The following is a 27,445-nucleotide window of genomic DNA, read 5'->3' as shown; positions in this document are numbered from 1 at the left end:
CATTGACCCCACCCCCTGTGCTTTTGGTGGCCGAAGGCCACCAAATGTACATGGCTTATTAAAGTAGATAAAAACCGTGCACGGAACGAACTGCGTTAAGTGGGCGCGCACGCCTCGAATGGCGTAAAGTAACTTAGCATTTAAAAAACCGTACAAATTCACTGAAAAAACCATAGGTTTCACACACGTTATAGTTAGGAATTAGCATTTAAAAAACCTTGCAAATTCACTGAAAAAACCATAGGTTTCACACATGTTATAGTTAGCGGAAATTTTACTGATAAAAAACCAATGAAATTGCCCCGTTATAGTTAGTGCTGGCAACTATAACTCACGCGACCGCAATCTTCTGCTGATGACATATGTGTCTTTATAAAAAAAAATATTTGTAATATATGTATAGCTAAAAATGTATGGAAGAAGACATGGGCAAATAAGTGTCTAAATACAGTATTAGCATCAGCAGAGGATTGCGGTCGCGTGAGTTATAGTTGCCAGCACTAACTTTAACGGGGCAATTTCATTGGTTTTTTATCAGTAAAATTTCCGCTAACTATAACATGTGTGAAACCTATGGTTTTTTCAGTGATATATATATATATATCACCTACTGACGGTCGCCAGTAGGTAGTTATAGTTAGGACCTATTTTCCATAGGAAATCCGCAACATTCTATTCCCAATAAGTCTGGCACCGGTTGACGAATCTTCGCGAAATTTTCCAAACGTTTGGCCAGCTCCGGTCCGCTCCTATCCTGAAAGTTTTTTATATGATTCGTCAAGCAGGGCCGAGAAAAAAGGGGGGTCCCAAAACGCGTTTTCCCCATGCAATTTCCCATAGGACCTGTTGACGCAGCTACAGCCCGAACTGCTGAACGGAATTACACCAAATTTGGCAAAGAGGTAGTCCTCAGTTCAGACTTGTGCCTTTTGCATAAATGGTGTAAATCCGCTTAGTAGTTCCTGAGACAATTAGACTAAAAAAGATAGATATATCTATGGCCTCGGAGGATCCGCGCACCCTAAGCGCACCCTAAACGCACCCTCCCCGAACCAAGCGCACCCTCCCGATCACGCGCTGAATGCTAATTGGCTGTCAAGTGTCAAGTGTCTGTCTACATTCGAAACCAGGAACTGTTGGCAGCCATTTTGTGCCTCGGTAGAAGAGAGGCTGATTAAGTAAGGGAAATAAGTGTGTGAAAGATTTAAAGGGGGCAGGGTAGAAATACACTGACCCTCTAGTGTTGCTTAGGGGGTCCCAGAAGGACCCCCTGGGCCCCCTTTCTTTCTTTTTTTAAAACGGCAAAATGCGCGCACGGTGCGCAGTTCCTAACGCCTTGGGTGCGGGGATCCCAAAAAAATGGGAAAAATAAATAAAAAATAAAGTTATGAAAATATAGTTTAAAAATTATTTTAAAAAATATAAAAATATATTTTAAAACATTAACAATTTTTTTTTTAAAACCAATAAAAACTAAAAATATTTTTTACTTTTTAAAAAAATTAATTGAAAAAATAAGTTAAAAAAAAGGTGACAAAAAAGTATTCTAAAAAAACATAATTAAAGGAATTGACACACTGAAATTCAAAAATTTAGAAATTCAATGAAAATCATTAAACATCATAGCTTTAGAGATAAATTATAGATAGGATTTAGCATTTAAAAACCTTTGAAATTCACTGAAAAAAACATAGGTTTCATGCACGTTATAGTTAGGAATTGGCATTTAAAAAACCTTAGAAATTCACTGAAAAAACCATAAGTTTCAGGGGTGTTATAGTTAGCTGGACATTTCCCTCATACAAAACTCTAGAAATTCCCCCGTTATAGTTAGTTCAGCTAACTATAACTCGCGCGCCCCCGCAATGCACTGCTGATGATGTCACATATTACATCACTCATGACATGGTCAGTGACATCACTGATGACATCTCAAATGACATCACTGATGACGTCGTCCATGCAATAAATTAGTGCATCTTAAGTTCTCACACCCTAATATAATCTTTGATACACCGACTCAAAATTTCAGACAGCCAGTCTCAAAACCATAGATACTACAATACCAATAACTACATACCCACTCATTGACGCTTAGTTCTACACACACCTCCACTCACTCATTTGTAGAGTCACTCATACTTACAGTCACAGGACTATCATATGCATTTATACACCTATATAGACACTCAGACACCGCCAATCATCCATAGACATACTCACACACCTAGTCAATTATGCAAATAATTAAGCACACTCCAAATTACTCACCTATACAGTTATACACACACAAGTTCATTTACTCATAAAAATACTACCACATTCTTACGCCCTTATACAATTACTGATACAAGCACACACTCATCCATACAGCCACTCTCACAATCACACACTCTCACATATACCCAGTTATATACTCTTACACACATATACCCTGCCTTTCACATATGTAGTTACTCACACTTGTACCACTAAGATATACATTAAATCACTAACACACTGATACATACACTCACCCAACCATACAGTCCATCATAGATGCACTCTTAAAACCATGCACCCATAGAATCGCCCACTCACACATCTATGCACAGAGTCACACACACCCTACCCACACAAACACTCATGCACCCATACAGATACTCAGACAACCAATCAATAACTCATGTAGACACTCATATAGCTATTCACAAAACCATGCAGGCACTTGTACACCAACAGACAGACAGATACAGACATTCACACAGTTTAGTCACTAGTCTGCAGTAAGATACGTTTAATGACTCACTTATAGAGTCAGTCACACACCTAGAAAATCATCCATTCACACACTTATACACCCACTCATTCTTCCATAGGTCTTTCCCTATATATATTAAACATATTAAAACTCTACAGAAACACAGACTCACTGGATGATGTCATCAGTGATGTCATCAGTGATGTCATTTGAGATGTCATCAGTAATGTCATCAGTGATGTCACTGATCATGTCATGAGTGATGTAATATGTGATGTCATCAGCAGTGCATTGCGGGGACGCGCAAGTTATAGTTAGCTGAACTGACTAAAACGGGGGAATTTATAGGGTTTTGTACGAGGGAAATGTCCAGCTAACTATAACACCCCTGAAACGTATGGTTTTTTCAGTGAATATATATATATGTATATATTTCTTTCCCAGGTGCTCCGGTATGCCCACCACCTCCAAAACAGAGGGCGCGTCGACGGGCGGACCGCCAAAGCCCGGCCCGAAAATATCAACAAAAGGGTTCCTTTTATATATATATATATATATATATAAAAAAAATTTCACTGAAAAAACAGATGTTTTAGGTACCTCATAGTTAGGCTTACATTACACGCGCACAAAACCAGAAAAATTCAGCAGTAATAGTTAGCTCAGGTAACTATAACTGGCGCCCCTGCAAAGCACTGCTGATGACATCACATATTACATAACTCATGCCATGGTCAGTGACATTACTGATGACATCTCAAATGACATATATATATTACCTACTGGCGATCTCCAGTAGGTAGTTATAGTTAGGACCTTGTTTCTATTCAAAAAGCGTTTTTTCTTTTCCCAATATCTTTGCACCGTTTGACAAATCTTCGCGCAATTTTCAAAACTAATGGTCAGCCCTGGTATTTGAAATATTGCTGTTACTCTGGAATACTTGCACGCAGTCACTTTATTCTAAGGCAAAATTTGCACAAATGAGAAAAACAGTACAAATGCATTATGAACGCTATGCAGCTGAGATTTAAACTTACATGCATTGGTACAATGTGATCAACAATGGTGCACCTTGGAACATGTAGTGCTGCGACTCATTGTCACATGACTTCTACAAATTGAGCACTTGCTTTCACATCGCAATGTTACCCACCTATGCTCAAGGCTTTTATTAACAATGTGGTTTCCATTCAGCATGAGGCACAGCTCGTACTGTCGTTGCCAAGCCGCTTGGGGAGACCACTTCCATAACTCAATTCCAGCAACGAAAATCGGCACTGCAGGATGTTATGATTCTAGCCATTCGTGTATTACTGCAAATAAATACCTTTTGCCATAATGACCCTATATAAATAGTCTTTCAATACTGCTCATGGTGCAAGGTATTGTGGGAGTTGTAGTTTACTTTTACACTTGTATTTTAGCCTTGCTAAGACATCACATAGTATACCATTAAGGCCAGGGCTTGAGGGTTCGTATTGCACCACCAACTTGTGCATGGATCAATAGGTATTGTTTTTATCTCCACTATACTTCTGATCAAGAGTATCAAACTTTCTTTTCTATCATGCCCTCAGGTGGACCATGCCTTGGGTCATAGTCAGAGCTCAAGGCCTCAATTTCTGACAGCTCACACATTTTTCTTTTTAGCAGAGTTTCATATAGCGCGAACTTGACCCGAATCCAGAGCGCTTTACATAGCACCAATTCCGTTACATGAGGACACACATTCTTGTTTATTTTTTTGTTAGGCACGGGGAGATTAAGTGATTTGCCCAAAATCACAGCGCCCTAACCGTTAGGCCAACTCCTCTCCCCAAACACATTACTGCCTGCCCCTATGGTATTTCAAGGAGCGGGCTGCAATGCCGACACATTGAGACTGCGACTATGGTGAAAGAGACTTGCTGGCCACTGCACTTTTCCATCCGAAGTTTTGGTACAATTTGTAAATAGGAGCACATCAAATTCCTTCCACATTAATGTTATCAGCAGTTCACCCCTCATTGGTACAGTCCCATTGCACAGAGAAGTGTCAGGAATGGAATATCACGTAAAGCAGACTCCTTCAAATGCCTGGACAGTACAACACATTTTGAGAAAGTTTGAGAATGTTTCACAGAAACATGACTGAGAAGCAAAGAAAGACTAACTGCAAGGTAAGCTAAGATAAATATTCTCAAAACAGAAGTTTACATTGTAAACAACACAAGTTATTTGCTAAACACCAGTATATAATTATCAACCCCACGTATCCAGGTGCCCCCAGCAACCTCACCACACTGAGGCCCAGATTTATTAAGCCTTTGCAGTGTCCTTGCATCGCGCTAGGTGACGCAAGGACAACGCAAAAGCTTCAGTTGGATTTACAAAACCATGCAAGGGGCGGTGTGCATCACCTTCCTAGACTTTGGAAAGAAACGTAATGCAACGCAATGGCTTGCGGTGCCTTATGTTACAGTTCATAGTGGTAGTCATTACATGGATGGAGCATGACCCTTCCGTGGATCCACCCCTGGAACGTGACACAATCCCAGATTTACAAAGGCAGTAATGCACCCCAAACCTGTGCCCGCCACAGAAAGGCATAACAGGCAGCAATAACTTTATTTCTCCTCGTTATTACCTCTTTTCATGTGTACTGCGCACATTGAAAGAGGAATGTGCCTCTAAGGATGTATTCCCTTTTGATTCACCTCCTTTGACATTCTTCAGGGTGGGCAATGATTCGGTTATGTTTTCATCTTTACGGGGCAGACCCTTTTTAGGTCTCGCCTGACCCAGCGCATGCACTGGACTGGCAAGACTTTTTGTGAGGGCTCAAAAAAGTGCTACCACTGTAGCCTAGAGCTACAGTGCATGTGTGCGGGCAGGCGCGCCTCACTTTCACGGTCGCCGCTTTGATGTTTGATCGCGATCCCTTTCACGGCCGCAGGGCTGCTTTGATGTTCTCCGTGAGCCAGGTTTTTTTTCCCCAGTTTCTTACTTCTATGTAGTAATGGTGGCACCCGTGCGCCGCCATTACTACAGAGCAGTAATAATCAGAAACAAGCATTGGCATAGCCAATAGGTCTCGCTTTTGGGACCTTATAAGTATTTAGTTCTGCAACTGTTGCATGGCTAAACACTTATAAGGTTCCAAAAGCGAGACCTATTGGCTATGCCAATGCTTGTTTTCTTATATTACGGGAAACCGCAGCCCCTGTTTATTTTTTGTTTTCTTTTGTGGAAGGGGTCCGCTCACAAAAGACCCCTTTCTTTTCTTATATTCCTCACCTGCTTCAATAGCGCTGTAACATCAAGTGATGAAGCACTGTCTAGGAATTATCCAGCGATGCTTAGTATGTGCTATAAATGTCACCAAAACTGGCAACCACCACTAAGCATGGCCGACCAGAGAGTGGGAAGTTAGTCATAAGGTCACCTACTTGAAACAAGCAAGATAGAAAATGTCTTGCTGTCCCCTGCGAGCCATGTTGTCACTTGAAAGGAGTGAGGGCAAAGCCCCCAAATGGTGGCTAGGTTGCATCTCACCCCATACAAATCAAAAGGAGGGAGCGGAGAGAGAACATGTCCACCTGGACACTAGGGGTGGATTTAGTCTCCCCAATTATAGTTTAAGAACAAAAAGAATCCACCCTCGTAAGATAGGCGAAGAAAGAGAACAGGTTCTGGAGTCGCATGTGTTTCCTACAATGGTGGGAAGCACATAGTGTTTTTTAAACACCCCTCACACACCAAAAGGGCCCTTGGTGTCATGCTTCATCATAGGGGTCTTCGCCTCCCTCTACGGAACGCGGCGTGCTGCTAACCAACGGATACACGGGAGCACTGATGTAATCACTATGTGTGGTGTGTGAGGGTAGTGAGTGGTAGGGTCAGAAGTGAATGGATGAGTGAGTGTTAAAAAATACCTGGCATGTGAGGGCTAAAAAGAGTTTTAATATACCTCCGTGCTGGTATTGTTAAAATGGTGTGATGGAGGTTTTTGTGTATTTAATGTACAAAACCTCCTGCGTGCGTCGACATGTTTCGAAGCCTAAAGCTTCTTCTTCAGGACGGGGTGCACAGATCCCTACCCTACTCACATGTGACAGATTTATACTGTCTCAACATAAATAATATTATGTGTCGAATGTAGCCAAATGTGCCTATTGTGGTAAATGGCCAGGAACAAGGTGCTGCCTTCAGTGTCAATCTGAAAAAGAACACAAAGGTGCACACAACATATTACAAGGAGACAATTCTGGTGTGGAGATAGTGACCTGTAAAAGTGAAATTACATAGTGTCTAAACGTGATATTTAGCCTATCAGTATCCGTGTAGTGCGCTGGAAAAAAAGGGAACAAATACAAAAGAAACCAACATTTAACATAAAACACACACTCTATATCAATTCCAATGGTCGCTGTAGTCATCGTCTGATGAGATCACAAGTCAATTATTGGGGTAAAAGAAGGAATGCATACTTGTTAGGATGAAGTCAGTTGCATCATGAGCCTGTGAGGACGTTTGTGCTAACTAGCACTCTGTAAGGATAAAAAACATAATACTCAGCACTGTGGGGGGTACTCACTCGGTCGAGGTAGCGGTGATCCCGTTTGCAGAAACGCGGCTATGCCGTACTTACTAGCTTAGAGGTACTCCCTGCTAGCAACGTTCCTCTCGCGGCTCCGTGGTGTGAATGGAGTCCGGAGCGATCACTATATATACGGTCACTAATTGCCAAAATATTCCCACCACTGCAAGGGTCTACGTGCCAAACATAGTGTACGCCCTTATCACCCGTGCCGGTGTGGGCAGAGGGAGAGCTACCCGACGTATACTGCGGCTGCGCAGAGTATGGATCGCTGCAATTACGGTCATGCGCGTTGCTGACGGGGGTCGAGCGGTACCAGAAAACTGAACCGCTGACTCGTATGGTACCAGAAAACTGAACCGCCGACTCGTATACAGTAAATAGCATTGTGCTACAGTTAGCAGGTATAATTAAAATCACACTGGTAGTGAAAAAAACAGTTATTAACCCACTCGGTTGTCTTTTTCAGTGGCGATTGGAGGCTCTTTAGGTATACTGGTATAAAGAGTTAATGCATCGGATGACTTACGCTGCTTAACGGGGGGAATCAGTTTTATCAGTACTATGAAAACGGTCAAAGGAGGGGGGGGGAATTCTTTACCCACTAATTAAACAATGCGCCAAAATAAAATTAATTGAAAACTAAAATTAAAGATAAAGGAATGACAGTGGTGGGTAGTACCCAATGGGGAACAAAACTCCACAGATATTGATGATGGGATGGCACGCGGGAGTTATTTAGTAGCAATCGCCATCTCACCCCAAACATGCAAGCACACTATAGACAAGAAGAGTGGTGGTACCTACTTATAGTACCTTTTACACACACAACATTTCATACTAATGAACTCAATCTGAAGGTACAACTCAATCACCTGAGATTCAGAAATTTCCTAAAAATGAAGCTGTGTGAATATGCTTAAAATAAAAGAAAGCAAACACAAGGAGATGATGGGCGGACAGAGCACTGAATCTTTTCGGACACTCACCCCCAGTCACAGATCAAATAAAAGAAAGGCATAGGGTCAGCCCATCCTGGCACAGGGCCATGCCCCCACCCAGAAGAAGGCAATTTGGGTGTGTCCCCAATCTGCCCTTTTGGGGGTGTAGAAAGACCACTAGACACTAGGGAATTAAAAAACAATTGAAAGGAGTGGGGGCCGCCAACACTAGCATAGTGCGATGCTCCCACCCAAGGGAGCGAGGGGCACCACAGTCTTTCTGCTCCACCCCCTCACCTCCACCAGAAGGCTGATTGGGGGTTTTGCTCACAATCTGGCCCCTGGGGTCGGGGTAGAAAACCCACTAGACACCAAGGGATTTCAACAAAAGGGATGTTGGTGTCCTAACCTTGCAGGGGGCCATATCCTCTCCCTAAAGGAGGCAATATAGTCTTTCTGCCCTTCTAGGAAGCACATTTGGGGGTTGCCCACAATGTGCCGCCCAAGGGGTAAAAAGAGCACTAGACACCAGGGATATACTTTAGATAAAAAAGAAAGGTGTAGGCCCAGGATGTTTTCCTCTAATTTCTCCTCCAGGTGGTTAGAAAGCACACTAGACATCAGGAATGTTTGCAGTGGGACAAAAAAAAAGTAGGCCGTCCCACCAAGGCATTGGGTTTACTCCAAATACCAAAGGTGGCAACAGTCTTTCTGCCCCCCCCCCTGCACCGCAGAGGAGACTGGGGGTTTGCCACCAACCTGCTCCCTGGGGGGAAGTGGGAGGCAAAGAGATCACCGGATGCCAGAGTAGTTTTTGAAGAAATAATGTGGTTGGGTTCAGCTCATCTGCCCATTGGACACCCCAAACCCACATGTAAAGCCTTAACAGTCTTTCGATCCCCTTCATGCTAATACATACATTTTGTTTTCTATTTCTAGCAGAGTGCGAGTTTATCATCATTTCATCCCACTTATCATGTTAAATGGTTGCACTAATCGGGCTCGGGTCAGCCCGCAACCTGGAAAACCTAGTAAACATAGGCATTTCTGAAAACTAGACACCCAGCGGAGTCCAGGGTGGTGTGACTTGTGTGGATCCCAAGCTGTTTTCCTACCCATAATGCCCTGCAAACCTCAAACTTTAGCTAAAATCACACATTTTCCTCATATTTCTGTGAGAGAAAATTCTGTCTGCTGCCGGGATCCTCAAAATTTCTACCGTCCAGCGTTCCAACGCATCTCCTGATAAAAATAGCAAGTCACTTGTGTGGCTGGGCCCAGCACTCTTAGCACAAAGCACCTCAAAACAAGACATGGAGCCATACCATTTCACCAATTGAAACCAACCATATGTGGCAACGGCGCACATCCCCACATTCTGTAGCTACTGACATCGCCAAACCAGGTAATTTTTTGCTCAGATTTTTTATGTTTCTATGTCGCATTTTGGGATATTTCGTGTTGCTAGCGCTAGACCCAGCTCTACAAGTGAGGGACAATTTCTACTGGGAAAAGTGTGGGAATGCTGGGGGGTAGGAATTTTGAGGATCCCCAAAGCTTCCAGAACTTTGTCTCACGGAAATATAAGGAAAAAGCATGTTTACAGCCAAAGTTTGCAGCATTCAGGCCCTTATGGGTAAGAAACCATTGTGGGATCCATGCAAGTCACACAACTATGGACTCCCCTGGATGTCCAGTTTTCAGAAATATGTTTTTCTGAGTGACGCTTGAGCTAGAGCCCAAATTCTGCAGCTACCCACATTGTAATTTTTTTTTTATATAGTTTTTGTTCCAGGAAATGTTTTGTCCCTATCTCATGTTCTGGGTGTTTGTGTTGTGAGAGCTAGTCCAAGCCATACAGGTCGGGTACCATTTGTTATTGGGAGGGGTGTAGAAACACAGAAGAGTAGAGTATTCTTTATTGACTCCTGGATTTGTCTACAATTTTGGCTTCCAAATGTAAGTCAGTAAGCAAGAAAGAACACAGTATGCAAAATGCCCGTCTGAATCAATTGATAATGTGGGTAACCCTAAATTCAAAGGTTTCCATATAACAACTGTTCCTAAACTCGGTATCATGTGCACATTTTAGAAATACATAGGTTTCCTTCATACCCATTTTTCGTTCGGTTGACTTTACCATATAAGTTTCTGCATGTTCGGTACATTATGAAAAATCATTATAAGCTGCAGCACAGTTTTTGGAGAACCTGCAAATCCTATTTATCTCCGCTCCCAGAAGGCTCTATCAAACGTAACTGTGTATTGCAGTTGTGAATCAGTCATCAAGACACAAAAATTACTGATCAAAATGTCATCAATGGCTATTTTTCCTATTTACTGCCATTTGTTTTATTTCAATGAATATTTTATCAATGAAAATTTTCAGGGATCTACACAAATTACCCTTTTCTGAATTCATAAGTTTGTCTACTTTTCAGAAATGTAAAACTTCCCAGGATTTCCCAGAGGTTTCACACCTGTTTCCAGCTCAAACTGCAAATAGGTTGAAACAAAAAAGAAATGTCGAAAAATGAACAACCCCTCAGCAAAATACAAAACGTGTGGTAAAATAATTTTTACAAATTAGCTTGTTGCTGAAAGATGGTGATTGTACCACAGCAAAACTTTCACTGATGCTATTTTTAGGAAACAAAACATACACTTTCTTGTACAGCAAATTTTGGAAATTTTCTCAGTGCCCTCCAATGTAATCCACAAACCCCGGGTACCTCTAGAATCCCCAGGATGTTGGGGAAAAAGAGGCCAAACTGACGCGGACACCTAACGTGGAAAAAATATCCCAAGATGAAAGCACGAAATACCCAAATATAAAAAAAAGGGTCTCTTCACTGTAGTATCAAATTTTCAAAAACAGAGCTTATCACTGGGGGAGAGAGGCATTAGCAGCTAAGACTGAAGACATTGGGGTGCTCAGGCTAGCCTGTATATTTAGCTTATTTTTTTTTTTTTTTTACAATTCAGCTTACCTTGCAGCTCGTCACAGTCATAAACATTTTTGCAGGGTTGGATCTCATCTACCCTTCGCCATTGTTCGTTGAGTTTCTCACACACTACGTTTGGCGAACCCCAAAAGAAGACCTCGCTTATCTTCTGGATCCCGGTTTCATTCCTAGGAAGAAAAACAGAGAAACATTTATGTTTTCCCCTTGATAACTCCTGGACTGCTAGCCGTCCAGCTCGCAACCTGTGGAGGTAGCTCTACCTTGCTGTGAGGACTGGAAATTGCTTCAACAAACCTTGCAACGGTGAAGATTGACACCTTTGAGGGCAAAGAAAAACTGTTTCTTAAACGGAGTCACATGACCCATGTGTGAGTCAAGTCAGTGAAGAGGCAAAATAGTGACCCAGTGGCTTTTTTTAGACAGGAATCCCCACCTGGGGGTGGTGCGCTCGGGAAAGAGGGAGAGGTGTGCGAACCACAAAGCAGGGCTGTAGAAGATTTGTTGCCGTGGTGGTTATTATTAGTAGTAGCGGTGTTATCCAGCACACGTTCATCGAAGCACACTGACATTAGGAACAAAAGATTTCAAAAGAATTAAAGAAGGACTGAGCCCAAAAGGGAGAAGGTGGTGCAGTGGTGCAGATGTGATGGATGGGCTCTCCAATGCAAAGAGGTTCAGGGATTCCTAAAAGCAATGCATCCTTTTCCAATTTAACTTTTACTACCCACATTTACCAGAAATGGGAGAAAACAGTGTTTACAAACCGAATTTAACCAGAAATACTATGGTACTCTTTCCAGGTCGTTCTGGAATGCAGAGATGTAAAACCACCAATGGAAAACCACTACTGCACCTTGTCCTTTCCCCGGGGCAGTTTTCCTTCCTGGTTCCGAGTTCCGCAGGTCAGTACGAACAGGCGGGAACGGTTTTACTGAACTGGAAAAACACCTGGAGGAATTTGCGGTGGCAAAAATGGCTGGACCAAGCGCTAATTTTGTGCAACTCAGAATTCCGCTTCCACCTGAGTCCGGATTTAATGACGCACTCGGAATTAGCAGCAGTGTTATATATATTCATTATTTAACACCTGAACAGGTTACACGTGTCAGTATATGCAGAACGCCTTCTTCTCGCAATGGGACCAGTTGACGGGTTGGGCTGACTCCAGGGACAACGTGGCTCCACCTTGTTAGTGTACTGTAGGTGGCAAATTAAGAATTCACCACGGTCCAAGTGGCCACAGACATAAAGGGGAGATGGCCACAGTTTAATGCTGATATGGGGACAAGTGTCAAGAAAAGGGGTGTGGGTCTACTTAGTGAGGGCTTCAGCGGGATATGGAGCATAAGGCAACAGGAGACTGGAACTGAGGGACAGAATGGGAAACAGGGGTATGTATCAAAGGAATGGATGGAGGTAACTAGGTAGAATGAAATGGGAACAAGTTAAATACATTTGTTTAAGGCAGAGAAAAGGATAAAGGTGGGTGGGGTGGAGTATATATGGACTGAACTATTCTCAGTGCATGCTTAAATAATTTTTAATCTTTTTGTTTCCCTAGAATTAAGTTTTACTCTAGTGATGTTGATCCATTCTCATGCCCGCTGGCTCAAGGTCAACCATGCCCTTAGGTACACCCTTAAATATACTCACTTATATCCGCTCAAGACAGGCTGGCACTTCCGGGTGCGGCTTCGGGTGGACTCGCCACAGGGAGGCTTGCACAGGCTCCACTCACTCCATTCTGACCAATAGTTGGCTTCCTCTGCAAAGTACAGTGGTAAGAGATGCTCTATCAGGTGTGAAGACCCTGAGGTTTAGGGAGACGTTTGAAACAATACTCAGCAGTCCATGCAATCCGAAATATGTGTGTAGTGTCAGTGGAACGTCACTGACAATGCAGAAAAAAAGTGTACTGTGAGGGGTGAGGATGTGGCCTAACAGCTAGAGCGGTCTACACGAAGCTGGGGAGCAGGCTCGAGTCTCGGCAACAAGGCTCAATGACCTGTGATTCTGGGCAAATCACTTAATCTCCCCGTGCCTAACAAAAAAAATCAACGTGTCTGTCTGTAACGAAACTGGTGCTCATGTAAAGCGCTCTCTTACCTGATACCTTCGGGTTGAGTTCGCACTATATAAAACTATAAATAAAAATAAAATGAATAAAACCTAATACCCCATGGGGCCAGGTCCATTAAATAATCCAAATAAATCACATGGAAAAGTTAATTGTAAACTTAGCTCTTGGGCATTTATATTAATTTAACAAGCACTGAAAACCTCAGTCTATGTGTGTCGATATGGTTGTATGGGTTAGGAAGCAGTCAACCAGGTCACAGCACTGTAGATCTTCTGGCCCTTTGTATCTCTGGCCTGTAACCCATCTCCCATTGGAAAAAGATGGTGTTGAGGACTCACCTCCCTTTGCAAGTTAAATACTTCTTCTCTTTGGAAAGGCCTACTGGTTGAACATTACATTATTGATTGCTAATAGATGTGCTGTTGAGTTAAATTCTCTAGTCCGCGTGCACCACCTGCCTGAAAAAAGCGTTGAGCTGATCGACTCTGCTAGCCAGAGGGTCAAGTGCTAAATGGTGACCTCGGTGCCCAGTTTTGGGCTCCCTATTACGGTGAAACGCCAGGATGCCCCATATTCACTAGAATACGGTGCACACCTGTATATTCCCTTGCACTGGCACTAAAAAAAACTGCCTAGCGCCAACACAGGCACCCTGTGTCATGGTGCAAGGGTGTCTGCGTTGCAGGGATGTTTGTTTATGTGCAGGAGGGGGCACCTTCCTGCACATAAACAATCTTTAAAGGGGATTTGCTCCTTCTATGTGTGTAGAAAGAGCACAAACAAGGAGATATAAAAGTATTTCTCTGCGGTGCCCCATTCTAATACATGCTATTGCATGCCGTTAGTTTTTGCCACTGCCTCAGATCTACACCTTCTTGTAAATCTGGGGCAGTGCCAAAAAGCAATGGGTGTTGTGATGAGACGCCCACAGCAACACCCATTGCACGCCCCTTTCATGCAGATACCTGCGTGAAAGGGTACCATATTTAAAAAGCGGTGTTAAGCCAGGCAAAGTGTCTTAACACCGCTTTGTAAATATGGAACAGGGCATTGCACCACCGGAGCGTCCTAAAAAGGGAGGCTCCAGTGGTGCAATGACCTTGTAAATATGCTCCTCTGATTCCTACAATCTGAGCAAAGTAACCCCTCAAGTTCCTATAATTGGTAGAATGTGGTGACGGACTATCAGATTCCTATTCCAGGAAACAACAACAGCAGTTCAAAAACCCAGATATTTCCCCACAGAACCTAGACATAAAATGCAGATGGCAGACAGGAAGAAGCAGACCTCAACCTGGCCCTAGATGAGCTGAAGGAGATGTGCCGGTGGGACAGTGGAGGGCTGTATTGTCCAATGATCCATCATAGATTTCATGATGGATCAAGGCAAGAAGCCGCCCCTTACAGAAAGGAAGAGGTTGCAGAGCACCCGTGATGAAATGCTCTGATGGTCACAATCTGAGCCCAGTAACTCCGGTCTGCTCTGGAACGCCATCAAGTATTCCCATATGTGGCTGAAAACGTGGTCTATGAAGTAAGATAACATTAGCCTTACAGTGTCTATTGCACAAACATCCTTAAACTTTGAGGTGCCACACACCTGAGGTCCTCATTTGTGACTTGGTCCATTGGTTCTTCTCTTCTTGAAGCCATTGAGGAGACATGCCCACTGCCTGCTTCCACTAACCAATGTGAACAGAGGTCCTCAAACCCCATGCAGCTGCTGGGTTGGTTTATGCCAACAGTATAGTTGACAAAAGCCTTTATTGACAAGCAAAGTGGGTGAAGTGGTAGTACTGACTACACTGGCTCTTCAGACAAAGGTATGGATAGAAATCAACTTCAAGAACCCGACAGGCGTTCCGAGCCACAGTTTTGGGAGACTACTTCAATGGCGTGCTCCGGTCATCTCAAGAGCTTTTACGTGTTGGGAATTCCTTCCAGGAACGCTGTCAGCAGTCAGGTCCCCCTAGCTCAGGGTGGCTTCTTTGGTTGGACTCCTTCTCCCTCCATTCATTCTTTGAGTCCCTGCAGCATCAAACCATGGGCTAAGAAATGTAAAGGTTAAGACTTTAGAGGAACAAATGCAGTCACGGCAGTAGAGAGGTCCAGCTGTCAATCGACAAGGCAGACACACACCTTTCGGTGGGTATCTTTTCAGTCTTGGATTTCAGGCAAAGGTGTTGGTCTGCACCTGGATGTCCGATGCAGGCCTATGATGAAGCATGACACTGCAAAGTGTGTGAGGGCAGTATTAAGACATTTATTGTCTTTCCCCTCTCTCTTTTTTTGTCCTTGTTGAATGTAGGTGCACTATTCACATTTTGGGTGCTGTGTTAATTTTAGCACCTCCCAGTCTCTCCTTTGGGTAAAGTAGTTGACCTATTGTAGCACTTCTCTGTTGAGTGAGATTTCTATTATGGTAGGGGAGTCAGGGAAGGCTTAGTCCCTTGTCTCTTCTTTTTTGTGATAATTAAAGGTTTAGAGTCACATTTTCCCCTCCTCAGATTTTAAACTTTTGTTGTCAGGACTCCACACCAGATTAGCACCCCTCGAACTAAAGATCCAGTGGGCGGCTATTAAGGCTTTTAGATCTCCTAGTGTAGAACTAGAGATGCTAGAATTTTTCCTTCTACTCACTGAAAAAGGTCCTTATTATTAACTTTTCCAGGAAGATCGTAGCACCCCCATGAACTGCCCCTTGTTTCCAAGTATTACTGACACCTTTCTTTGGTTTGTTTGAAGAGCCTGTAACCCATTGTCATGTAAAGGTTTACTCTGTGATGCTGCAACCTCTGTTCAACAACTAGAATATATTGGGGCATATGTACAAGGAAATAGCGGAGCGCAGAGCTGCGGAAAATTTAGCAGTGCTGCACACCGGCATTTTCAAGATGCAGGGATGCGCCGTATTTACAAGAATACGGGGCACCCCTGTGTTTTCCCTAGCGCTAGCACTAAATTTAGCAGCCCAGTGCCAATGCAGGCACCGTTGCACAAAAGTGCAATGGTGCCTGCATTGCAAGGAATGATTGTTTATGTGCAGGAAGGTGTCCCTTCCTGCACATAAACAATCAATAATGGTGGTTTGTGGCTTCTATGTGTGCTTCATTCTGCAGCACACATAGAAGTAGCAAATTGTCATTATTGATTGTTTATGTGCAGGAAAGGACACCTTCCTGCACATAAACAATCAATAGTGGTGTTATGCTCTTTCTAGGTGTGCTGTAGAATGCAGCACACATACAAAAAGGCAAAAACTATAAGAAATAAAAGTATTTCTCCTTGTTACGCCATTCTAATACTTGCTCTTCCATGGTGTAAGTTTTTGGTACTGCCTCAGATCTGCATATCCTTTTAAATCTGGGACAGCATCACAAATCAATGGGCGTTGTGGTGAAGTGCCCACAGCAACACCCATTACACGCCCCTTTCACGCTAAGTGATGCATGTAAAGGGGCCTTATTTACGAGGCGGCATTAAGCCACAAAAAGTGGCTTAACACCGTTCTATAAATATGGAGTAGGGCATATCGCCACCAGAATGTCGCTAAAAGTGAAGTTCTGGTGCGATATCCGCTTGTAAATATGCCTCTGGGTGTCTGATCTTCTGGAGTGGGCTGGAAGGGAGATCCGAGGAAAAGGGCCTGCTCGAGACGCAGCAGTGTCCCTGCATCCTGTGTTCTTCTACCTAGGGTGCATGGCTCGGGGCGTAGCTGTGCTCGTTTCTAGCTCAGGTGCAGTATGTACAGAAACCAGTGTTTGCAGGGGCATTACATGAGCCGCGTGCTATCTGTATATTTAGTTTTTTAGCCGACCTTTGCCTTTGTGAGGCTTTATTTGTAAATGTTTAAATGATACATACAGTGCTATCCTGGTTCACTAACTGTTTATGGAACAGCTTCTGGGGAAGGTAGCCGGCATGTTGACAGGCTCCGATGGGAGGAATGTTTCTCGGTGGCAAGAACTTGACAGGGACGCTATGGTTCCCACAGCCGAAATGCCTCGACTACTGCTTCGAGAGTTGGACATATGCCTGTCTTATGATACTATGTGTTATTGCCGTGGACATTGTTAATGCTCAACGTTGCTCTGGCTTTAATACGTGCTGTAAACCTTAAGAAATGCCAATAAACAGATTATATAATAATGATACATACAGTGCTTTCAACCTTTAGCAAGGTTATAGCAATGACCAGGGTATCATCAGAAGAGGTAGGGGGACATTACAATGCTGGACCCACACTTTCCAGGGCCTCGCAGTTCTTCAGTAAACTGCATTTATAGATATTTAATTGTAAGAAAGCCTGCCGACTTGATTAATAATACAGCAATTTAATTGGTGATTCCACTAGATGCCAAAAGCAAAACGTGTGGTCATCGGGCTGAGCATTGCTCTGGCCCAAGGCCTTGCAATACCTTATGACAAGCCTGGCAATGCTTCCAAAATCATACGACGTGGCATTGTAAGGTCCCCGGGATGTTCCTGAAAAAGTATGGCTCATGCACATTTGTTGAACGGCCACCTGGGCTTCATCAATCACCTTCATTTTATTGTAGTGACTGCAATTAGGGGATCAGGTGGTAGTGAACATAGAACCAACAGTTCTCATGTGAGGTTGGGCTCAAATGGCTGCATCTTACTGAATTAAAAACTGAGGCGTGCACTACACTAGATAACTCTACACACTATTTCTTCCAGAGTCTGCTCCTTGGCATTCTTTGGTTTGTCTTCATAAATTTAGCATTGCAGGTAGGAAGAGAAGGTTCAGAAGTGAAAGCCTAGATTATGTTCAGGAATACTCATAACGCTGGATTTTTCCATTCCATCGCATGACTAGCTCACGTTTGGTGATTCTTATAATACTGAATCGTCTCATTCCATCGCATGACTAGATCACGTTTGGTGATTTTCATTGGATCATCTCATTCCATCGCATGGCTAAATGATGTTCGGTAATACTCCTACCACTGCATCTTCTCATTCCATCGCATGACTAGATCACATTTGGTGATTTTCATTGGATCATTTCATTCCATCGTATGGCTAAATGATGTTCGGCAACACTCCTAACACTGCATCATCTCATTCCATCGCATGACTAGATCACATTTGGTGATTTTCATTGGATCATCTCATTCCATAGCATTGCTAAATGATGTTCAGTAATACTCCTACCACTGCATCTTCTCATTCCATCGCATGACTAGATCATATTTGGTGATTTTCATTGGATCATCTCCTTGCATAGCATGGCTAAATGATGTTCGGTAATACTCCTACCACTGCATCTTCTCATTCCATCGCATGACTAGATCATATTTGGTGATTTTCATTGGATCATCTCATTCCATCGTATGGCTAAATGATGTTCGGTAATACTACTACCACTGCATCTTCTCATTCCATCGCATGACTAGATCACATTTGGTGATTTTCATTGGATCATTTCATTCCATCGTATGGCTAAATGATGTTCGGCAACACTCCTAACACTGCATCATCTCATTCCATCGCATGACTAGATCATATTTGGTGATTTTCATTGGATCATCTCATTCCATAGCATGGCTAAATGATGTTCGGTAATACTCCTACCACTGCATCTTCTCATTCCATCGCATGACTAGATCATATTTGGTGATTTTCATTGGATCATCTCCTTGCATAGCATGGCTAAATGATGTTCGGTAATACTCCTACCACTGCATCTTCTCATTCCATCGCATGACTAGATCACATTTGTTGATTTTCATTGAATTGTCTTATTCCATCGCATGGCTAAATGATGTTTGGTAATACTCCTAACACTGCATCGTCTCATTCCATCGCATGACCATATTATGTTTGATGATTTACATAATAATGAATCATCTCATCTCATTCCATCACATCACTAATCTATGTTTGGTAATCCTCATAATACTGGCTCATTTTATTTCATTGCATGACTAGATTATGTTTGTTAATTCTTCCAATGCAGGATCGTCTCATTCTATCGCATGCCTTCGCTTATGTTCAGTAATACTCATAATGCTTGATTGTCTCACTCCATCGCATGACTAGGTTGTGTTTGGCAATCCTCATAACACTGTATTCTTTTATTCTATCGCATGACTAGATTATGTTTGTTAATCCTCATAATACTAATTTGTCTCATTCCACCACATGACTAGATTATGTTCGGTTCGCCTCATAACACTGGGTCTTTTTATTCCATCGCATGACTAGGTTATGTTCGTTTATCCTTATAATACAATATCGTCTCATTCCATTGCTTCCTACACTTCGGCCCGCCTAGGACTAAGAGTTACGATGTCGTGACACATACATAGATAGACCGTGGACGGGGGGGGTGCCTATTTGTCTGGTAGACGGTGCAGAGAATAATAAATACTGCTGGGAACAGAGTCAGTCTGTGGTATGGGAACCTAAAATAGGCAACGCAACCAGGAAGGGAAGATCTGGACTAATGGATCGTGAGCATTTTAAACAACATTGCTTGCTGAGGGTGTCAACACACTCTTCTCACAATTAATAATATTCTTTAGTTTTACAGTACCGAAGCCTACATTTTACACCATTTCTAAGTGTTGTAAATCCCGAATTCAATAGTACTCTATTTTTTGACCAGAGATGGAGGAATGACTAGACATCCATAACTGAAGCTTGCGCCCTGAACCTCACACATAGATGGGAGCGCGCAGTGCTTAACTCACTGAGCCATGTTGCTGGCAATCAAACAATGCTACTCCCTACAACTTTTCTTCCACACAGACACCCCATATATTTGAAACAACGCTGCTTACCAGCAATGCCAATGGAGCTGCTCACATGGAAGCCACCTGAATGGTGTGATCCTTGAGTTTAGTGCAAATCAGACTAGTCCTACACTTTTATATCAAGACCGACTGTGAGTTTTGCACAGGGACACTCAATGCTGCTCTCCAAAAACTTCGTACTATTTCTTGCAGCTTTTTTTTATAGTGCAAACCTAATCCAAGAGCACTCTACAACTGAACCAGACTGCTTTATACATGTTTTTCTTTTCAGCATCAGGAGATTGAGTGATTTGCCCAGAATCACACAATGTTGAGCCGAGGCTGGGATTCGAACCTGGTTCACCATGCTCTAAGGTCGGCAGCTCTAGCCACATGGCGAAGTCTCTACACAATGAGGCTCAACTGGAGTATTATAGAATGAGGCTACTTTTCTGCACACAAAGTAGCTCCCTTCAATGCCAGGGACTATTATGGAAATGTGTGATTTTTGAGACCCAAAAATATTTTTGCTTTTAGCCAGTGTTTTTTTTTTTTTTTTTACATTAACGAGGGGCTGGCCCTGCTCCAGCATTATAGGTTTGCAAAAATCATGACAAATAAAAAAAAAAATGAATTGACAAAGCCAGAAGACTAGTAGCCAACACCAGACCTCCTGACTTTCTCAATGCAACATCCCACGCCTTTAATAGAGACAAGGCCCCATCAAACACAGTCCACCCGCCACAGAATCCCAGATCTGAACACCAGCAATGGGCAGGTCTCCCCCTTGTGAAGTAGCAATTTCACCTATAGGGGGGAATTCGTAATATGGAGCTGGTGGCAGTGGCAGTATTTATAGTGCTACGAAGTAGCTTCGTGTTACAAGACAGTGCTATATGAAACAAATCATTTATTATAAATAAAAAATAAAAACAAATGTCATGGACTGTCTAAGCTTAACCGTGACCAGAAAAGAAGGCTTTCTTTTTAGTGAGGCAAACTGAGCTACCAGAGGCAGATGTGGGGGAGTCATTGTAGCGAAAAGACCCGGACGCCACACCCACCATTGGTAAGTAAAAAACTTTCAGAAATGTGGTTTTGGGGTTACGATTGTATATTTCCATCACTGCTGCTAATTTCACATATTTAAAACCACCCCCTCCCCCCATACAGCATGGGGGAATTTACTAGACCAACTGGATTGGCTGACACTGGAGTTTTCTTCCTTCTTGGCACAAATAATGAATAGGGTTCTGACACCGCTTTGTTGGATTTGGAGCAGTTTTTTTTAGAGAAGTTTCCATCATCTAGACAATCGGGTCATGATTCCCTCTATGCACTCTCGGAGGGTCCTTAATCTCTCCCACTTAGGGTGCACGGCCGCTCACCATCCCCTCAGCCCCACAAAGTTTGGGTCGCTTAGATGCCCATAAAGACATGCAGATAATTCAACAGAAGACACCCTGCATGAGACAAGCAGAGAGACAGACTGGACACACAAACAGGACAGTTTAAGAACACGAATAGTTTGTCACTTTTATTCCATTGGAGGGCCTATGTGCATAAGTGTACTTGAGTGGGCGTGTGCGTTAATACATGCAAGTATTTTTGTGTGTGTTTGTGTAAGTATGTGTGTGTGCGCGTGTGTCTGTGTGAAAGTGTACGTGAATCTGTGTGTCTAAGAGTGTATTTTTAAGAGTGTGTGCATGTGTGTGTGTGGTGGGAGTGTGGGGGTGGGAGGTGTTTGTGTCTGTGCATGTGTGTAAGAGAATGTTTTAAGTGTTTGAGTGTGAGTAAGTATTAAATTGTGTGGTGTAAGTGTGTTTGTGTGTGTGCAAGTGTACTTGTATCTGTGCGTGTGTTTTTAAGTGTTTGTGTGCGTGGGAGTAAGTATTTGGGTGTGTGGGTGTAAGTGTGAGTTCGTATGTGGATGTGGGTGTGTAAGAGCTTGCTTAAAGTTTTTTTTGTGTGTGTAAGTGTGTGTGAGAAAGTATGTTTTTATGTGTGTAAGAGTGTGTGTAAGTATTTGTATGTGCGGTTGCAAATGTGTGTGTGTGTGTGTGTGCAAAAGGGTGGTTCTTAAGTGTTTTGTGTGTGTGTAAGTAGTTGTGTGTGTGTTTGTGTGTGGGTATAAGTGTCTGTGTGTGTATGGCAAATGTACAGGGCGAAGTATAATCCAGTGCACAGCCGCCACATGCACACGTGTTTGTAACTGTGATGCACACTCCAGCAGTACTCACTGAGTAGGCACAGGTTGATGTTGTAGCAGCTCCGGTGTTCGATGGTGGAGCCCACGCAGGGCTGCCCACCGTCCCGGGGCGGCTCGCAGCGCCGCGTGCGCTTCTGGATGCCAACTTTCTTGGTGCACTTGATCGCAACCCCAATCCTATCGCACGTGCTCCACTCGGACCACTCGCTCCAGCGTCCGTCCACTGGGAAGCACAGGCAAAGAAAAGAACTCAGTGGCCACAGGGTCATCAATGGGCTGGACAAAACACTATTGTGGGAGAAGGAGCAGGGGATATAAGGGGGTAAATATTTGGGATGACCCACTCTTGAAAAGGGGGAGCACCAGTTATCTTTAAAGAGGCCGTATATGTGTCACAGGCCTCATGTTTCCCCCAAATTCATAATAAAATGCGTACACATGTACCTAAACACAGGAACTTCGGGTCAGCCCATTCCATCCATTGGTCTATACAAGTGTCATTATCAATCAATCAATCAAGTTTCTTGTAAATCGCGACTACTCACCCGTTAGGGTCTCAAGACGCTGCGGAGTGGGAGGGGGTTGGAATCTGCGGTTCAGTCGAAGAGACATGTCTTGAGGTCCTTCCTAAATTGCGGCAGCGATGGTGATTGCCTTATCATCTTGCTTCCGCCCACCACAGCAACATCATGGGGAAATGGGTGATCTCACATTACTCATTCGCTCCGTTTACTGTGAGCAATGCTATTGTCGTATAAACAAATGCCTAAAAAGTAGTGCGCTTCAGTGGCAGGGTTGGTGGGCCCATCTCTTCATTTATTTCTGCTTTAACTTCAGGATTTTAAATTTATTTTTGCAAGGGTCATTTTTTTACTTTTGTTTCGTGCGAACATGTGTAAACCACTTTTCAATCGTATATTTTTACTTCAAAACGTTTGATGCCTGTCACGTATGTTTGCAAAACAAAAATAATCTCAGGCTTGGCAAAGCCAGACTTGTTGGCTTTGCCAATGCCCGTTTTAAGTCTAAACAGTTTTAACCTTAAAAAACCAGGAATAAATAACTTTCATGACAAAAATGGAAGTCAAATGTTCAGCAAGATGCTGGTAACGCACGATACACACCTCCTGTTTTTCAAATCAAGGGTCAGAATGAAGCGGGGGAAACCAAATAGTCTTTTAAGATTCCAAACTTGAGCACTGGTAGATTTTCATGTTCAGAAGTAGAAGGGGCCATGAGCTAGTTTTACGACACACAGTCAGATTTACCATTGGAAGTAGCATTTCAAGTAGAATTTTCACCTCACCAGAAGCCACAACAGATGTTGACTTCTTGGATCCAGTTTTGAGACAGTTTGCAATTTTCTTGCTTTTGAAATGTCCTTGGAGAGGACCACAACATCCTAAGTACTGGTGAAGACCAAGCTGTGCTGAGGGAGGGGCGAGATCGGAGCTGCGCAGACCAGTGGGATGGACCAAGTTGTTTTGACCACTGTCAGGGATACAAGCTGCGCTAACTGATGGGGCAGATGAATGCGGTGCTCGCCACCAGGAGGGACCTGGGAGGTGCTGATTTCTGGAGAGAACAGAGCTGTGCTGATCACTAAGAAAGATAGTGCAAAGTTGTGGAGGGATACAATCTGTGCAGTCACTAGGTGGGATGCCAGCTCTAGTGAACAGTGTGAGAGATCAAAGCTGTGCTGACTCGTGGGCGGGATCCAAGCTGTGCTAACCATTGGGAAAGATCAAAGCTGTGCTTACGGGTAGGAGGAATCAAGGCTGTGTTAAACATTGGGAGAGATCTAAGCTGTGTTGACTCGTGGAAGGGATCCAAGACGCGCTAACCATTGGGAAAGCTCAAAGCTGTGCTTACGGGTGGGAGGAATCAAGGCTGTCTTAAACATTGGGAAAGATCTAAGCTGTGATGCCTCGTGGGAGGGATCCAAGACGCGCTAACCATTGGCAAAGATCAAAGCTGTGCTTACGAGTGGGAGGAATCAAGGCTGTGTTAAACATTGGGAAAGATCTAAGCTGTGCTGACTCGTGGGAGGGATCCAAGACGCGCTAACCATTGGGAAAGCTCAAAGCTGTGCTTACGGGTGGGAGGAATCAAGGCTGTGTTAAACATTGGGAAAGATCCAAGCTTTGCTGACTCGTGGGAGAGATCCAAGACGCGCTAACCATTGGGAAAGATCAAAGCTGTGCTTACCGGTGGGAGGAATCAAGGCTGTGTTAAACATTGGGAAAGATCTAAGCTGTGCTGACTCGTGGGAGGGATCCAAGACGCGCTAACCATTGGCAAAGATCAAAGCTGTGCTTACGAGTGGGAGGAATCAAGGCTGTGTTAAACATTGGGAAAGATCTAAGCTGTGTTGACTCGTGGAAGGGATCCAAGACGCGCTAACCATTGGGAAAGCTCAAAGCTGTGCTTACGGGTGGGAGGAATCAAGGCTGTCTTAAACATTGGGAAAGATCTAAGCTGTGATGCCTCGTGGGAGGGATCCAAGACGCGCTAACCATTGGGAAAGATCAAAGCTATGCTCACGGGTGGGAGGAATCAAGGCTGTCTTAAACATTGGGAAAGATCTAAGCTGTGATGCCTCGTGGGAGGGATCCAAGACGCGCTAACCATTGGGAAAGCTCAAAGCTGTGCTTACGGGTGGGAGTAATCAAGGCTGTGTTAAACATTGGGAAAGATCCAAGCTTTGCTGACTCGTGGGAGAGATCCAAGACGCGCTAACCATTGGGAAAGATCAAAGCTGTGCTTACCGGTGGGAGGAATCAAGGCTGTGTTAAACATTGGGAAAGATCTAAGCTGTGCTGACTCGTGGGAGGGATCCAAGACGCGCTAACCATTGGCAAAGATCAAAGCTGTGCTTACGAGTGGGAGGAATCAAGGCTGTGTTAAACATTGGGAAAGATCCAAGCTTTGCTGACTCGTGGGAGAGATCCAAGACGCGCTAACCATTGGGAAAGATCAAAGCTGTGCTTACGGGTGGGAGGAATCAAGGCTGTGTTAAACATTGGGAAAGATCCAAGCTTTGCTGACTCGTGGGAGAGATCCAAGACGCGCTAACCATTGGGAAAGCTCAAAGCTGTGCTTACGGGTGGGAGGAATCAAGGCTGTGTTAAACATTGGGAAAGATATAAGCTGTGCTGACTCGTGGAAGGGATCCAAGACGCGCTAACCATTGGGAAAGATCAAAGCTATGCTCACGGGTGGGAGGAATCAAGGCTGTGTTAAACATTGGGAAAGATAAAAGCTGTGCTGTCTCGTGGGAGGGATCCAAGACGCGCTAACCATTGGGAAAGATCAAAGCTGTGCTTACGGGTGGGAGGAATCAAGGCTGTCTTAAACATTGGGAAAGATCTAAGCTGTGCTGACTCGTGGAAGGGATCCAAGACTCGCTAACCATTGGGAAAGCTCAAAGCTGTGCTTACCGGTGGGAGGAATCAAGGCTGTGTTAAACATTGGGAAAGATCTAAGCTTTGCTGACTCGTGGGAGGGATCCAAGACGCGCTAACCATTGGGAAAGCTCAAAGCTGTGCTTACGGGTGGGAGGAATCAAGGCTGTCTGAAAGGAACGATCTAAGCTGTGATGAGCGGTAGGAGCAATCAAAGCTGTGATAACTGCTAGGAGGGATCTGAGCTCTCCTAACCATTTGAGGGATCTGATCTGTTCAGGCTGCTTGAAGGAAACGCAGATTTATTGAGCACTATGAGGGATCCAAGCTGTACTGACTGCTAGAAGGGATCAGAGATGTGTTAACGGCTGTGCAGACTACCAGCAGGGATCTGAGTTGTGCTGATCCTGGGAGGTATCCTTGCTAGGCGGAATCCTTGGAGGGTTCTGAGCTGTGTGGACTGCTGGGACAGATCAGAGACATGCTGAACACTGGACGGGTCTAAGATTTTTCAACCCCTAGGAAACATCAGAGCTCTGTTAACTACTGGCAAGGATTTGAGTTGTGCGGACTGCTGGAAGGGATCCGTGATAAGCTGAATGCTGAGAGGATGTGAGCTGTGCTGACTGCTGGGTGTCAGATCTGAGTTGTGCCAACCACTGGAAGGACTCTGAGTGTGCTGTACCCTGGGAGGGATCCGAGCTATGCTCTCCGCTGTGCTCTCTGCAGCCTGCGTTGTCTGATGGGAGGGTTCCGAACTGTGGGGCTTATTTACTAGTTTTTGACGTAGGTCTGCGCTGCAAGTCACTTTGCTTTGCTCCCCTTCTTCTTCCAGCAGACATTTTCCTCAGGCATCACTTGTTTTGTCCGGATGATGACCCCATTATTATGTTAGGGATCAAAATGTTGTCGACCTCAGCATCTTGTTTATTTACTTATGTGCAATTGCGCTAGTTATATGTTAATGGCTTAATTACTGATCACACTTCGGCCACACGTTGCAATGCCTAAGTTCTGAAACTCCCTTTTTCGTTGAATACTGTCCCACTTTCATGGTTTCTTTATTCTGATTTAATAACATTATAAATTCCATTGGGAGTTCTAAAACATAGACATCATTGCATTTCTGTGTTCATTGGTGTTTATGACCTATGCTGTGAAGGACCATTGTTCCTTTATAAGTGTCTATCAGTTACAGTGCATTCCTGTCCTCTTTCACAGCGCTGACAATCAATTGGCTGCCTTGCGCCAACGCAGGCACCCTTGCTGCATGGTGCAAGGGAGTCTGCATTGTAGGGATGATTGTTTTTGTGCAGGAAGGGATATCTTCCTGCACAAAAACAATCCATGGAAGTGATATCCTCTTCCAATGAGTGCTGCATTCTGCAGCACACATAGAAAGAGGAAAACAAGGAGAAATAATGTTATTTCTCCTCGTATGGCCTCCCTTACGCCTCCCCGGGGGAAGTGTAGGCTTTTGAAACATTCCCGTGTTTAACACGCGTTGTAAATCTGGAAATGTGTCAAATGCCGTGGATGTTACTTGGGAACACCCACCATAATGCCCATGGCACGCATCCCCATCGTAGTGTGAGGCAACGCAGCGGCTTGAGCTGCGTTGCCTCACACCATATCTCAAAGGCCATGGAAAGCCATGCAGGGTGGTTTTACGTGGCCTTGCAGATATGGCTAAGCCCTGTGCACCAACGGAACATCACAAAAAGTGACGTTCCTGCGGCGCGCAGGGCTTGTAAATGAGCCC

At 43.9% G+C, this 27,445-nt stretch overlaps 1 protein-coding gene across 1 annotated transcript in view; it reads right to left on the bottom strand.

Moving 5' to 3' along the window:
* CFP (complement factor properdin) overlaps nucleotides 1-27,445 on the bottom strand; it is a 150,981-nt gene that overhangs the window by 12,169 nt on the left and 111,367 nt on the right. Inside the window, exons 7-9 of the mRNA XM_085629521.1 lie at nucleotides 22,311-22,502; nucleotides 12,883-12,994; nucleotides 11,254-11,396 (exon numbers count right to left, since the gene is read on the bottom strand). Of these exons, the coding sequence (XP_085485647.1) occupies nucleotides 11,254-11,396; nucleotides 12,883-12,994; nucleotides 22,311-22,502 (447 nt within the window). The remainder of the gene's footprint in view (nucleotides 1-11,253; nucleotides 11,397-12,882; nucleotides 12,995-22,310; nucleotides 22,503-27,445) is intronic.

Source organism: Triturus cristatus, chromosome 10 (assembly GCF_964204655.1).
Source record: "Triturus cristatus chromosome 10, aTriCri1.1, whole genome shotgun sequence".
Taxonomy (NCBI): domain Eukaryota; kingdom Metazoa; phylum Chordata; class Amphibia; order Caudata; family Salamandridae; genus Triturus; species Triturus cristatus.
The sequence above is the reverse complement of the archived record's forward strand: the minus strand, read 5'-3'. Positions and strand labels throughout refer to the sequence as shown.